At 39.1% G+C, this 13,680-nt stretch overlaps 1 protein-coding gene across 1 annotated transcript in view; it reads right to left on the reverse strand.

Moving 5' to 3' along the window:
• Positions 1-13,680, reverse strand: part of LOC108522388 (coagulation factor VIII-like) — a gene marked incomplete at its 5' end in the record, with an annotated part of 86,112 nt that overhangs the window by 11,291 nt on the left and 61,141 nt on the right. The window contains 1 exon segment of the mRNA XM_017862523.1: positions 757-914. Within this exon segment, the coding sequence (XP_017718012.1) occupies positions 757-914 (158 nt within the window).

Genomic DNA, 13,680 nt, shown 5'->3' on the forward strand with positions numbered 1-13,680 from the left:
GTAAGAGAAAAACCAAAGAAAGTATAGCTGTTTTTTAAAAAGTCTCTGGATAGGCAGGAATTTTTATAAATGTAAAAGCAATCAAAGTGTCAAAAAGTAAAAATTGATGGGTTACTATCTAAAAATTAAAACTTGTTTTATTTCAAAAACCATCGTTTATAAAATTAAGAGAAAACAAAAACTTGAAAAAGTACTTTTCATTAAAATGTTCAGTGGTTTACTATCTAATATATAAGGCAACGTAATTAATAAGAAAAGCACTTCCTCCATGAAAGACAAATGCGCAAGGGACATTACCAAATAATTACTAAGAAAAACTCTTCAGATGCTCAAATACATTGCACTTCTGGAATTTTAATCTTAGAAAAACTGTTGTGATTACAGCGTTATTTATATAGTGAAAAAAGAAACTGTCTAAAAGGTTGTTCAAATAAATGGTTACACAAACTATGGTTCCAAAAATTCATATAATAGACTATTATGCAGTATTTTAGAAACATACATAGGAAGTGTTTTTAATGACATAAGAAATGTTTATGATGTGATATTTAGTTAAAAAACAAGAATCAGAATTCTGTATGGTATAATTTGAATATATAAGGAGAAAATACACAGGAAAATATAAGAACATACACAAACATGATAATTATGGAATTATTTTGTATACTTAAACATTTCCAAAAGTGGGAATACATTATAGTCAGCAAGAAAATAAATATATAAAATTAATTTTCTTGTAATTGCATTGTCCTTAACTCACCATGATATTATCTTCAACTTCTGCTCTTATATATGGCCCCAGGAGTCCCAAATGTTCATTTAGTTCTCCACGGTATAAGGGCTGAGTAAAGGAGCCATCAGTAAATTCCTGGAAAACAACTTTCTTGAACTGAGGGACACTGCCACTCTGAGCCCTGGAGAAAAGAAAGCAGAGGAAAAGCAATAATTTTATGTACCAAGTGGGTAGAAATGCCTCACATCCTCATTTTCCTAGGTGTCTGAGAAGCATTTTGCATAGTCAACCACTTTATCTTCCTTGAAATATACTCTTGCCAAGCTTTATTAGTATGTAAGTTCCATGAAAACTGGGGTTTTGTCTATTTTGTTCACTGTTGTATTCCCAGCACCTGTAATGGTGCTTGGCACAAAGTAGTTGCTCAAAAAATATTTGTTGAATGTTGAATGAATGTAGAGTTTATAAACATACTCCAAATATAAGAGAGTCCCATGGTCAAGCCCTTGGACCTCTTTTCTTTTTACTTTTAACAATCCTATTAAAATTGTGAACTAAAAAAAAATTGTGAACTAAAACATGTACAATAAAGTGCATAAAACACAAATGCCTTTGGTACAAAAATGCAATCATCACCCAGATCAGTAACATTGCCAATAACCCACAAGACTCACTGAATGTCCCTTTTCAATCATACTCTCTCCCTTCCCACTGAAGGTATCCACCATTCTGATCTTTATGATAATCATACATCCTTTAAAAATATAGTTTAGTTTTGCCTGTTTTGAAGTGTGTAAATAAAACATACTACATATATTCTTCTGTTTCTTCTCTCACTCAGCATTCTGGTTGTGAGATTCATCTATATTATTGTATGTAGCTATAGTGTGTTCATTCCTATTGTTGTATAGTATTATATGAATATACCCTAATCACGGACATTTGAGTCATTATAATCTTTGGCGCTTTCAAATGGTCCTGCTAGAACCTTCTGGTGCATATCTTTTGGTGAACATATATGTGCATTTCTGTTGGGCACATACATAGCGGTTGAATTGCTAGGTATGCATGTGTTCGACTTTGGTAGGTATTGCCACACTGTTTTCCAAAGCAGCTGCACCATTTTCCATTTTCATTAGCAATGTATGAGAGTTCCATTTGCTCCAAATTATTACAAATACCTGGTATTGACTGTGTTTTTACATTTTTTGATGTTCTATCAGGTTGAGCATCTTTTCTTATGAGTAGCAGTCATTTGGATTTCCTCTTTTGTGGAGCACCTATCCAAGTTTTTTTTCTGCTAAGTTTTCTCTTGAATAATCTGCTTTTTTCTTTTTGAATCAAAAGAGTACCTTATATATCGTTGATTGCTGGAGAAGGAGGACACAGAGAAGGCTGTTAAAATCTATTATATAAGTTTCCTTTGTGTGTCCTTTGGTTTATGTATTGCAAACATTTACCATTCTGTGGCTACTCTTTTCATTCTTTTTATGTTATCTTTTGATGAGCACAAGTTTGTAATTTTAATGTGTGGAATTTATTTTAAAATCCTTATTAGCTAGTGCTTTTGTATCTTGATGTCAATTCTCTTTCTTTCCCTACCCTGTGGTTATTAATACATTCTTTTACTTTTTCTTTCTAAAATGTTTATGATTTTATATTTTACTTTTAGACTTGTAATGCAACGTGAATGGATTTTTGTGTATGGTGTGAGTTAGGAATCCAATGTAATGTTTTGTCTATATAGATACCAACATTTTCCAGCATCTTTTATTGAAACTCTTCTTCTGTGACACCTTTTTCATAAATTAAGTGTCTGTGCGTTAGACTAGTTTTGAATTTTCTATTCTATTTCATTTACCTGTTTGATTATCCCTATACCAATTGATACATTGTTTTAATTATTATAGATTTAAAATGAGTCTCAATATATTATACAACAATTACTCTCATTCTTCCTCTTCAAGAAGGACTTGGCTATTCGTAAACCTTTACATTGTCATATTAATTTTAGAATCAGCTTGTTGAGCTCTACAAAAGGAAAGACTTGGGATTTTCATTCAGGTTACACTGAATCTATAAATCAGTTTGGGAATAACTGACACTTTCAAATATCATGTTTTCCAATTCATGTATGTGGTGTATATTGAAAGTTATTTAGGTACTCTTTAAAGTTTCTCAGTAAATTTCCATAGTTTTTTTCCATAGACATCTTGCATATTTTTAGCTAGACTTATTTCTAGGTACTTGTTAGTATTTTATTCCACTGTTTATTTTGTTTTTACTTCATCATTGTGTCTCACCTAGCTGACACACTCAAACTTAACCTTCTCCCTGGTCAGGACTCTCCTAGAAAGTGGCTATCTTGGCTTATGACCATTCTCAAGGGAGAGACCTCAAGACTAAACTAGAAAGAAACCATAGAAATAAAATCACAATGGGGTCATCTTCCAGCTTCTAAACAGAAGGAAATCAACCACCTTCAGCTCAGGAAACTGCAAGCAATGTGAGCTGTGTGGCAATCCAACACAGGTGGAGAGCCAGCACTGATTTGGCCTGGATGGTTCAGGATAATCACTTGAGCAGTGAAGCCAGCTGCTTCTGTTGGTGAGTCATTTTTGCTGTCACAAGCCATATTGCCATGATGAACATCTTGGCAATGTGGGCTTCAGAGAAAGCATAGGTGTTTTTTAAAAAAAACCTCTGGATAGGCAGGAAGTTTTACAAACAATATACTACAATTCAAGATGAGACTTGGGTGGGGACACAGAGCCAAACCATATCATTCCACCCATGGTCCCTCCAAAATCTCATGTCCTCACATTTAAAAACAGAATCATGCCTTTCCAACAGTTCCCCAAAGTGTTAGCTCATTCCAGCATTAACCCAAAAGTCCAAGTCCAAAGTCTCATCTGAGACAAGGTAAGTCCCTTCCACTTATGAGACTGTAAAATCAAAAGCAAGTTAGTTACTTCCTAGATACAATAGGGGTACAGGTGTTGGGTAAATACAGTCATTCCAAATGGGAGGAATTGGCCAAAACAAAGGGGCTACAGGCCCTATGCAAGTCTGAAATCCAATAGGGCAGTCATTAAACCTGAAAGTTGCAAAATGTTCTCCTTTGACTCCATGTCTCACATTTAGGTCACCCTGATACAAAAGGCAGGCTCCCACAGCCTTGGGCAGCTCTGCCCCTGTAGCTTTGCAGGGTATAGCCCTGCTCCTGGCTGCTTTCATGGGCTGGCATTGAGTGCCTATGGTTTTTCCAGGTGCATGGTGCAAGCTGTCAGTGGATCTACCATTCTGGGGTCTGGAGGACAGTGGCCCTCTTCTCACAGCTCCACTAGGCAGTGCCCCAGTGGTGACTGTTGGGGGCTCCCACCCCACATTTCTTTTCCTTGCTGCCCTAGGAGAGGTTCTCCATGAGGGCTCTGCCTCTGCAGCACACCTCTGGCTGGATATCCATGCGTTTCCATACATCCTCTGAAATCTAGGCGGATGTTCCCAAACCAATTTTTGTCTTCTGTGCACCCACAGAACAAAGGCTGGGGGCTTGCACCCTCTGAAGCCATAGCCCAAACTGTACTTTGGCCTCTTTTAACTGAAGTGGCTAGGACACAGGGCACCAAGTCCCAGGCTGAACACTGCAGGGGGGCCCTGGACCCATCCCACGGAAGCATTTTTCCCTCCTAGGCCTCCAGGCTTGTGACAGGAGGGTCTGCTGCGAAGATCTCTAACATGCCCTGGACACATTTTCCCCATTATCTTGGTGAATAACACTTGGCTCCTTGTTACTTATACAAATTCTTGTAGCTGGATTGAATTTCTCCCCAGAAAATGGGTTTGTCTTTTCCACTGCATCATCAGGCTATTCGTTGAATAGCTTTCACCAAAATGCTGATAGTGATATGGACAATGAAACTGCCCCCATGACCCAATCACTTCCCACTGGGTCCCTCCCATGACATGTGGGGATTATGGGAACTACAATTCAAGATGAGATTTGGGTGGGGACACAGCCAAACCATATCTGGGTCTTTTGTGGTTCTGTACAAATTTTAAGATTGCTTTTTCTATTTCTGTGAAAAATGTTATTGGCATTTTGATAGGTAATACATTCAATCTGGTAGTACTGATATTTTAACAATATGAATTCTTCCATTCTATGAACATAGGATAGATACCTTTTCATTTTGTGTGTGTCTTCTTCAATTCCTTTCATCAATGTTTTACAGTTGTCAGGATAGAGATCTTTCACCTCTTTGGTTAAATTTATTCCTAGATATTTATTTTTATTGTAGCTATTATAAATGAAAATGCTTTTATGATTTCTCTCTCAGATTGTTAGCTTTTGGTATATAGAAATGCTACTGATTTTTATATGTTGGTTTTGCATCTTGCAACTTTACTGAATTTGTTGATCAGTTCTAACAGTTTTTTGGTGGAGTGTTTAGGTTTTTCTAAATATAACATTGTATTTTCTGCAAACAAGGGGAATTTGATTTCTTTTTTTCTCATTTGAAGGCCTTTTGCTTAATTCCTGCATCTTGGACCTCTAGGACTACATTTAATAGAATTGATGAAAGTGGGCATACTTGTCTTGTTCCAGATCTTAGAGGAAAGGCTTTCAGTTTTTTCCCATTCAGTATAATGTTAGCTGTGCGCTTGTCATATATAACATTTACTGTTTTGAGATATGCTCCTTTTAAATCAAGTTTGTTGAGAGTTTTTATCATGAAGGGATGTTGAATTTTATTCAATGCTTTCTTGACATTTATTGAAATAAAGATATGGTTTTTGTCTTTCCTTCTGTTAATGTGGTGTATCACATTTATTGATTTCCATATGTTGAACTATCTTTGTATTCCTAGGATGAATCCCCCTTGAGCATGACAAATACTCATTTTAATGTGTTGTTGAATTTAGTTTGCTAGTAGTTTGTTGAGGATTTTTGCATCTATATTCATCAGTGATGTTGGCCTGTAGTTTTCTTTTTCAGGTACACTGAGAATACATACGCTGTTCCATTTGATGGTGTCCCATAAGTCTCTTAAGCTATCTTTGCTCTTTTGTTCTTTGTTTCTTTTGGTCTTTGGATTAAATGATTTTCAGTGACCTGTCTTTGAGTTAACTGATCCTTTCTTCTGCTTGATCTAGTCTGCTTTGAACCTCTCTACTGAATTTTTCTGTTTAGTTATAGTATTCTTTAACTCCGTGATTTCTGTTTGGTACTTTTAAATACTTTTTATCTTTTTGATGAAATTCTAAATTTTTTTCTTGCATTTCTCTCCTGATTTTAGGGAACATCTTTATGACCATTATTTCAAATTCCCTTTTGGGTAAATCACATATCCCTACTTCACTCGGGTAGGTTTTTGTAGGTTTATCTTGTTTTCATTTTGAATGTATTTATTTGTTTCTTCATTTTCCTTGGCTCCCTGTGTTGGTGTCTGCACATAAGATAAGAAAACTGCCTCTCCCAGTCTTGTCAGACATGCCTCATGTAGGAGAAGGATCTCACCAGTTGGTCCAGCTAGAGACTTTAAGGTGCCTCACAAATCTTTGTGTTTGGCCAAAGTGCTGTCTCTGTTTTTGGTGGTCCCCTGGAGATTAGAATTTGCCACGTCCTGTCAGTACCCTGCAACCAGTAAAGTAGAAGGCAGACCCTCTAGATGTGACTGGAAAGGCCGGGGCATTGGATATGTATTCCAGTTCTTTCTATCCTCATGGTGAAGCTGAGTGCAGGGTTTATCTCCAACTCCCTGTACTAAGCCGGAGAGAAAATCTGTGGCAAATGCCTGTATATTCAGGCTGTACCTTCTGATCCTGGGGAGATGGCTGCTGGAATTTGGCCTGTTGTATGTTCACCTCTTTTTTTTCTGTGGTCTGTGGCCACTTGGGAGCACAAAGCCTCATTGACTCCCAGAGCTTGGTTGTATAGGAGACTTTTGGGTGGAAGCTATAGAAGTTGTGCTTGTGTGTGGGGAAAAGAAAGAGAGATCAGCCTGTTACTGTGTCTATATAGAAGGAAGCAGACATAAGAGACTCCATTTTGTTCTGTATTTGAGATGCTGTTAATCTGTGACCCTACCCCCAACCTTGTCCTTGCAAGAGACATGTGCTGTGGTGACTCAAGATTTAATGGATTTTGGGCTGTGCAGGGTGTGCTTTGTTAAACAAGTGCCTGAAGGCAGTCTGCTGGTTAAAGGTCATCACCATTCTCTTAATCTCAAGTAAGAGAAAAGCATTTGTCTCCTGCCGGTCCCTGGGCAATGGAACATCTCGGTGTAAAACCCATTGTGTGCTTTGTTTACTAAGCAAGGAGAAAACCACTTTTAGGAATAAGGTGGGACTTGCTGGAGCAATACTGCTAAAAGGTTTATGGAGATGTTTGCATATGCATCTCAAGGCACAGCATGTTCCTTTAAACTTATTCATGTCACAGAGATCTTTATCTATATGTCTTACTGCTGATTTTCTCCCTAAAATGATCCTATTGTCCTGCCACTCCCTTATCTTTTTGATGGTAAAGATAATTATCAATAAATACTAAGGGAACTCAGAGACCGGTGCCGGTGTGGGTCCTCTGTAAGCTGAGCGCTGGTCCCCTGGGCCCCACTTTTCTTTCTCTATACTTTGTCTCTGTGTCTTATTTCTTTTCTCAAGTCTCTCGTTCCGCCTAACGAGAAACACCCACAGGTGTGGAGGGGCAGGCCACCCCTTCACTTGTGCATGGACAAATTTCTTCCAGGTAGAATGAGGACTTTAATTTATCACTGGGGTGAGCCAGAGGAAAGGCTTAGGAATTGCTGAGTTTCTGCTCAGGCTGCCTGAGGGCTACTGTTCTGCCCTTTTAGCTCCCTGATGCAATTTCATTAGAATCTAGGTTGTCAAGTAGTCACCGGAATAGTGTGAAGTAAACCCCTTCTGGAAAGAAAATGGGAGTTGTGTTTTCCAGCCTCTTTTCTGCACAGCTCTCAGCGGGTATAGCCTCTCGAAGTGTTTGCATGCCCATTTAAAACCATCTCTTTCTGTGATCTAGGAAGACTTGCATATGCCTAGTCCCTTTCCCTCCCAGAGCCAGATTTAGGATGCATTCCTCAGGTAATAGCTGTAAATGTTTGGGTGCTCAACATGTGCCATAAACCCCTTCCAGGGAAAAACAGGAAGTTGTATTTTTATACACTACTCCTAGGGGATGAAGCCCTTGGAAGTACTGGTGAGCCTGTATAAAATTGCTGCTTTTTTTTTCCTGTGGTATTGAGAAAGTCATGTTTGCCTAGTCTCTTCTGCTCTCAAAGCTAGGAGAGTTAGGATGTAGTCCCTCAGGTGGAAGCTGTAAAGTAAAAGTTCAGACACTGGATGTATGGACAAATTCTTTCAGGAGGGATTAACAGATCTGGAGTTATCAGTGGGATGAGCTGAAGGAGAAGGTTTGGGAAGTACCAATTTTCTCCTCAGGCTGCCAGCAGGCTACTATTTGTCTGTCTTCAGCTCCTTGATGCAAGTTAATTAGAAGCCAGGTCACAAAGTAGCTACTGGAAGAATGTGTCATAAACTCTTTCTGGAGAGAAATAGGGAGCCACATTTTTTTTCTATGCCCCTTCTCTGTACTGCTCCCTGGGGATGAGGCCCCTGGGAGTGCGTACAGACTCACACAAAACTGCCACATTTTTCTTATAGTATAGAGAGAACTGTATATGCCTAATATCCTCTGTTCTCAGAGTTGGTGATTTAAGAGCCAAACCGTGGGCAGCCTCAGAGTTAGGGACTTATATGTAATGTCCAAACCCTCCTCTCCACAGAGGGAATCTGGGTGCTGGGGATTCTTTTCCCAATTGTATGGTGCAGTGCCTGGGGCAGGGCTCATGCCTCAGCTTTTCCTACCCATTTGATGTAGAAGTTTGCTCAGTTGCCCAGTGGGTAGAAGTCCCTTGACTGATTTCTGACTTTCCCTCAGAAGGAACTGATCTGTGAATAGATGTTTATTTGGTACATCCATGGGTGGAGGGAGAGTCAGGAGCCTTCTATTCCACCATGTTCTTCTATCTTTCTTTCTTTCTTTCTTTTCTTTTTTTTTTTTTTTTTTTTTTTTTTTGAGATGGGACCTTACTATGTTGCCCAGGCTGGTCTTGAATTCCTGGGCTCAAACAATCCTCCTGTTTCAGCCTTCCAAATAGCTGGGGATACAAGCATGTGCCACTGCACCCAGCTTCTATCTTTAATTAGTACTATTGAAAACCTGCCTGTCAGCATCTCATTTGAGAGTGTGTCTTTTTTCTTTGGTTACTTTGAAGAGTTTTCTCTTGGGTTTCTGCAGTTTCACTCTGATGGAATATGCCTTTGTGTTTATTTTTTATTTATCCTGCTTGGGATTTGTTGAGCTCCCTGAACCTGTGTATCGATATATTTTTTAAATTCTGGAAATTATTAAGCCATTGCCTCTGCAAATATTGCTTCTTTTCTAATCCCTCTTTCCTTTCCTCCTGAGATTTCAATTAAGCACAGTTTAGTCCTCCTCACTCTGTCCTCCATGTGTCTCTTCTGGTTATCTGTTGCTGTATCAAAAACTACCTCTAAACGTTAGTTGCTTAAAACAGCAACTATTTTATTATAGTACTGATTTTTTGTGAGTCAGGAATTCCAACAGGGGTTGGCTAGGTAATAGTTTTGCTCCTCATGGTGTCAAATGAAGTCACTCAGTAATATACAGCTGGCATCTGGGCTGGTATGGAGGGTCTAAAATGGCTTCATTCACATGTCTGGTGTCTTAGTAGAGAATGCTAGAAAGCTGGGCTCAGCTGGGACTCTTGACCAAAGGGCCTACATGTGAACTGTGGCACCAGGGTCAGACTTTTTATGTGGTGGCTACATTTTTCCAGAGAGAAAATCCCAAGAGAACCAGGTATAGGCTGCATGGTATTTTCTGGCCTAGATTCAGGGATCACACAACATCACTTCCACCACATCCACAGGTTGCAATTTTTTGTTCCATTCTATTGGTCACATAGGAGTTGTAATGCCAGGCCAGATCAAGGGGAGGAGAATTATACTCTACTCCTTGAATGAGAGTGGCAAGGTCACACTGTACAAGAGCATGTAGGACAGGCTTTATTGCCATATCAATTTTTAGAAAATACAATTAGCCATAGTATCTCATTATATCTTTTGTATTTTTCCACTTAAAAAAACTCTACATGCTGCATTTCACAGTATTTCTTTTTTACTTACCTACCAACCCACCAATTCTTTCTTCATGTTTTAATAATGGTATCTGATGATTCCAAGATCTTAGGTCTGTGAGTTTATTTTGGTTCTCTGTTGTTTCTGTTGTGTCTTGCTTATTTTTTCTTATTTGTTTTTGTACCTAATATCGTTCTGTTCTGGGTATTGTATTTGAAACATTTTGAAAATAATTTGAGTTCTAGAAAGTTGATTTCTTCTTTAAATTTTATATTTTCTTCTGCCAGATGCCTGGGAACACTGCCAATCAAAAACTGGCTTAAATTATGATCAAGAATAAAGGTTTCAAATTCCACATGTTCTCACTTATAAGTGGGAGCTAAATGATGCAAACACATGGACACATAGAGGGGAACAACACATATTGGGGCCTGTTGGAAGGTGGAGGGTGCAAGGAAGGAGAGGATCAGGAAAAATAACTGATGGGCACTAGGCTTAATTCCTGGGTAATGAATAATCTGTTCAACAAACCCCCATGATGTAAGTTTACCTATGTAAGAAACCTGCACTTGTACCTCTGAACTTAAAATAAAAGTTCGAAAAAAATTCCCAGACCTTAGCGACTTTCCTGATCATATGCTCCACTTGGGAAAATTCAGATCAGTATTATAAACTGCCAACAGACACCAGTTCCCAAACACATGGACCATTCTTGCCTCTGAGAATCACAGAATGAACGAAAATGATTGAAAAGAAGCTCAGGAAGTATTCCACCAGCCCAGACAATAGTTGTATCAGACAACTATTGTCCAGAACATCAGCCCTGCAATTCAATCTGAGGGTCTGACACCCCTTTAGAGAGGGCCAGAAAAATTTGGAAAGGCCAGAAGGGCAAGAAAACAAAACATAAAAAGGTCCAGTGAGCAAGATTTGAAGGAATAGGAGCTATTTTGCTGGGACAGAAGAGTTACCTAAGATAGAAGTATCTGAAAAGCGGTTATGTGGAGGAGATATTGGGTCTGTGCTGTGTAGGATGTGGGGCGGGTGCAGGGGGGCGGGTACATCCAGAGATCCACAATTAGCACAATCCAAAAAATAAAGTGAGCTGTTTTGGAAAGTCACCATAATGGCTGGAATAACCACACACAAAAAAAGAATAGAGGTTTAACAGACAACACAGATGATAGAAAACTGGACTGTAAATTAGTGAAGTGAAAGTTAACTGATTCACCATTATCTTGAGGATATTTCTCTTTAGGGACTGATATGGTTTGGCTGTGTCCCCACCCAAATCTCATCTTGAATTGTAACTCCCACAGTTCTCACGTGTCTTGGGAGGGACCTGTTGGGAGGTAATTGAATCACAGGGGCAGATCTTTCCCGTGCTGTTCTCATGATAGTGGATAAGTCTCATGAGATCTGATGGTTTTATAAGGGAGACTTTCCTTGCACAAGCTCTTTCCTTGCCTGCTGGCATCCGTGTAAGATGTGACTTGCTTCTCCTTGCCTTCCACCATGATTGTGAGGCCTTCCCAGCCATGTGGAATTGTAAGTCCATTAAACCTCTTTCTCTGGTAAATTGCCCAGTCTTTGGTATGTCTTTATCAGCAGTGTGAAAACGAACTAATACAGGGACCAAGCTTAAAGTTAGAGTGGTTTACATCTATTTGTATTTCCTTGCTTACCCCATTAAGTGTTATTTGAATGCTATCTATGTGCTTATGACTCCTAAATTTATATCTTTAGCACAGACCTCTTCCTTAACTATTCAGACTCATACATCAAGCTGCCTACTAAACATCTCACTTTAGATATCTAATTGGCATCTCAAACCTAATATGCAAAAAGCAGACCCTTCAGTGTTTCCTCAAATAAATCTGTTCTACCTCAAGCCTTCCATATCTCAGTAAATGACACCATCATTCACCTACTTGCTCAGGACAAAACTTAAAAATGTTCTTTACATCCTCTCTCCTCATTCTTCCCATACTCAATTAACAGCCAGTCTTACCTGCTTATCTTAAATTATACCCAACATCCTTCCATTTCTTTCCATTTCTATCACCACCACACTGGTCTAAATAACTGTCTTCTTTTATCTGTATGACTGCAATAGCATCTTAACTGGTATCTCTGCCTCCATTCTTGCCCATGGATGCTGTGTTCCATATAATTGGTCTTTCCTAGAGTCCTAGAGTTTGGACATAAATGGGAGACCTGCTTTTATCTCCCTACATTTATCATTTACTAATTCATTCAACATACATTTATTTGAACATCTACCATGTGCCAGGCACTGTTCAAAGTTCTGGGGACACACTATTGAACAATACCTCCAAAGTTTGTGTTCTTAATGAGCTTAACTTATAGTCAGAGAAGATAGACAATAAAGAAATAAATATATAATATTTCAGGCACTGTTAAGTGCATTGAAAAAAAATGATGGGAGCAATATTTACACACAGTGTTTAGGGAAAGCCTCACTGATAAAATGAAATTTGAGCAGCGTCTTGAAGGAAGTAAGAGAACTAGCATTAGAGTATCAGGGTACATAATTTTAAATATAGAGAACAGAAACTGTAATGGTCTAGAGACAGGAGCATATCTGGTCCATTTGAGAAGAACAAGGAGGTCAGTGTGGCTGGGGCAGGATTAACAGGAGACAATGGTAACAGATGAGGGCAGAGAGGTTGCAGAGGGTCAAATTTCATAGGGTCTTGAAGGCCATGGTGAAGTCTTTGGAATTTACTGAGTGAGATGAAAATCCACTGGAGGATTTGAAGCAGAGAACAGTGATCAGAATTGCAATTTGAAAAACTACTTTAGATGCAATGTTGGGAAAAGACTGTATGAGGGTAAGGTTGGAAGCAGGAAGGCTTTGTATCAACTCTCATCTGAATTACTGCAACGGCTTCTTGCAATAATTCAGATGAGAGTTGATGATAGTTTAGATCTGGATGGTAGTCACTGAGGTGTAGAGAAGAGGCTGGGGTGTGTGTGTGTGTGTGTGTGTGTGATTTATAGACTTGATTTTATTATTTTAATACCCTTTTATTATTACAGAAGCAGTGCATATGCAGTGTAGATAATTTGAAAATATAGGCAAATAACATTCAAAAAATAAAAACATCACTTTTACGGCATCCAAAGTGACACTGTATCCTCTCTTGGCTTGTAACCTGCTTTCCCTGGTCAATTATCTTCATCGTTCCATTTCAGTACATTTTCAACTTATTCAGTACTAAGTCCATAATCAACTCTGATTATTTTTTGAAATTATAGCCAACAGGATCTGACATGGTTTGGCTGTGTCCCCACCCAAATCTCATCTTGAATTCCCATGTGTTGTGGGAGGGACCTGGTGGGAGGTAATTGAATCATGGGGGCAGGTCTTTCCTGTGCTGTTCTTGTGATAGTGAATACATCTCATGAGAGCTGATGGTTTTAAAAATAAGAGTTTTTGGCCGGGCACAGTGGTTCTCACCTGTAATCCCAGCACTTTGTGAGGCTGAGGTGGGTGGATCATAAGGTCAGGAGTTAAAGAGACCAGTCTGGCCAATATGGTGAAACCCCATCTCTACTAAAAATACAAAAATTAGCTGGGTGTGGTGGCACATGCCTGTAGTCCCAGCTACTTGGGAGGCTGAGGCAGGAGAATCACTTGAACCCGGGAGGTGGAGGTTGCAGTGAGCCGAGATCACGCCACTGACTCCAGCCTGGGTGGCAGAGCAAGACTCCATCTAAAAAGAAAAAAAAAAAAAAAA

This window comes from Rhinopithecus bieti, unplaced genomic scaffold (assembly GCF_001698545.2).
Source record: "Rhinopithecus bieti isolate Rb0 unplaced genomic scaffold, ASM169854v2 scaffold_65363, whole genome shotgun sequence".
NCBI classification, from domain to species: Eukaryota; Metazoa; Chordata; class Mammalia; order Primates; family Cercopithecidae; genus Rhinopithecus; species Rhinopithecus bieti.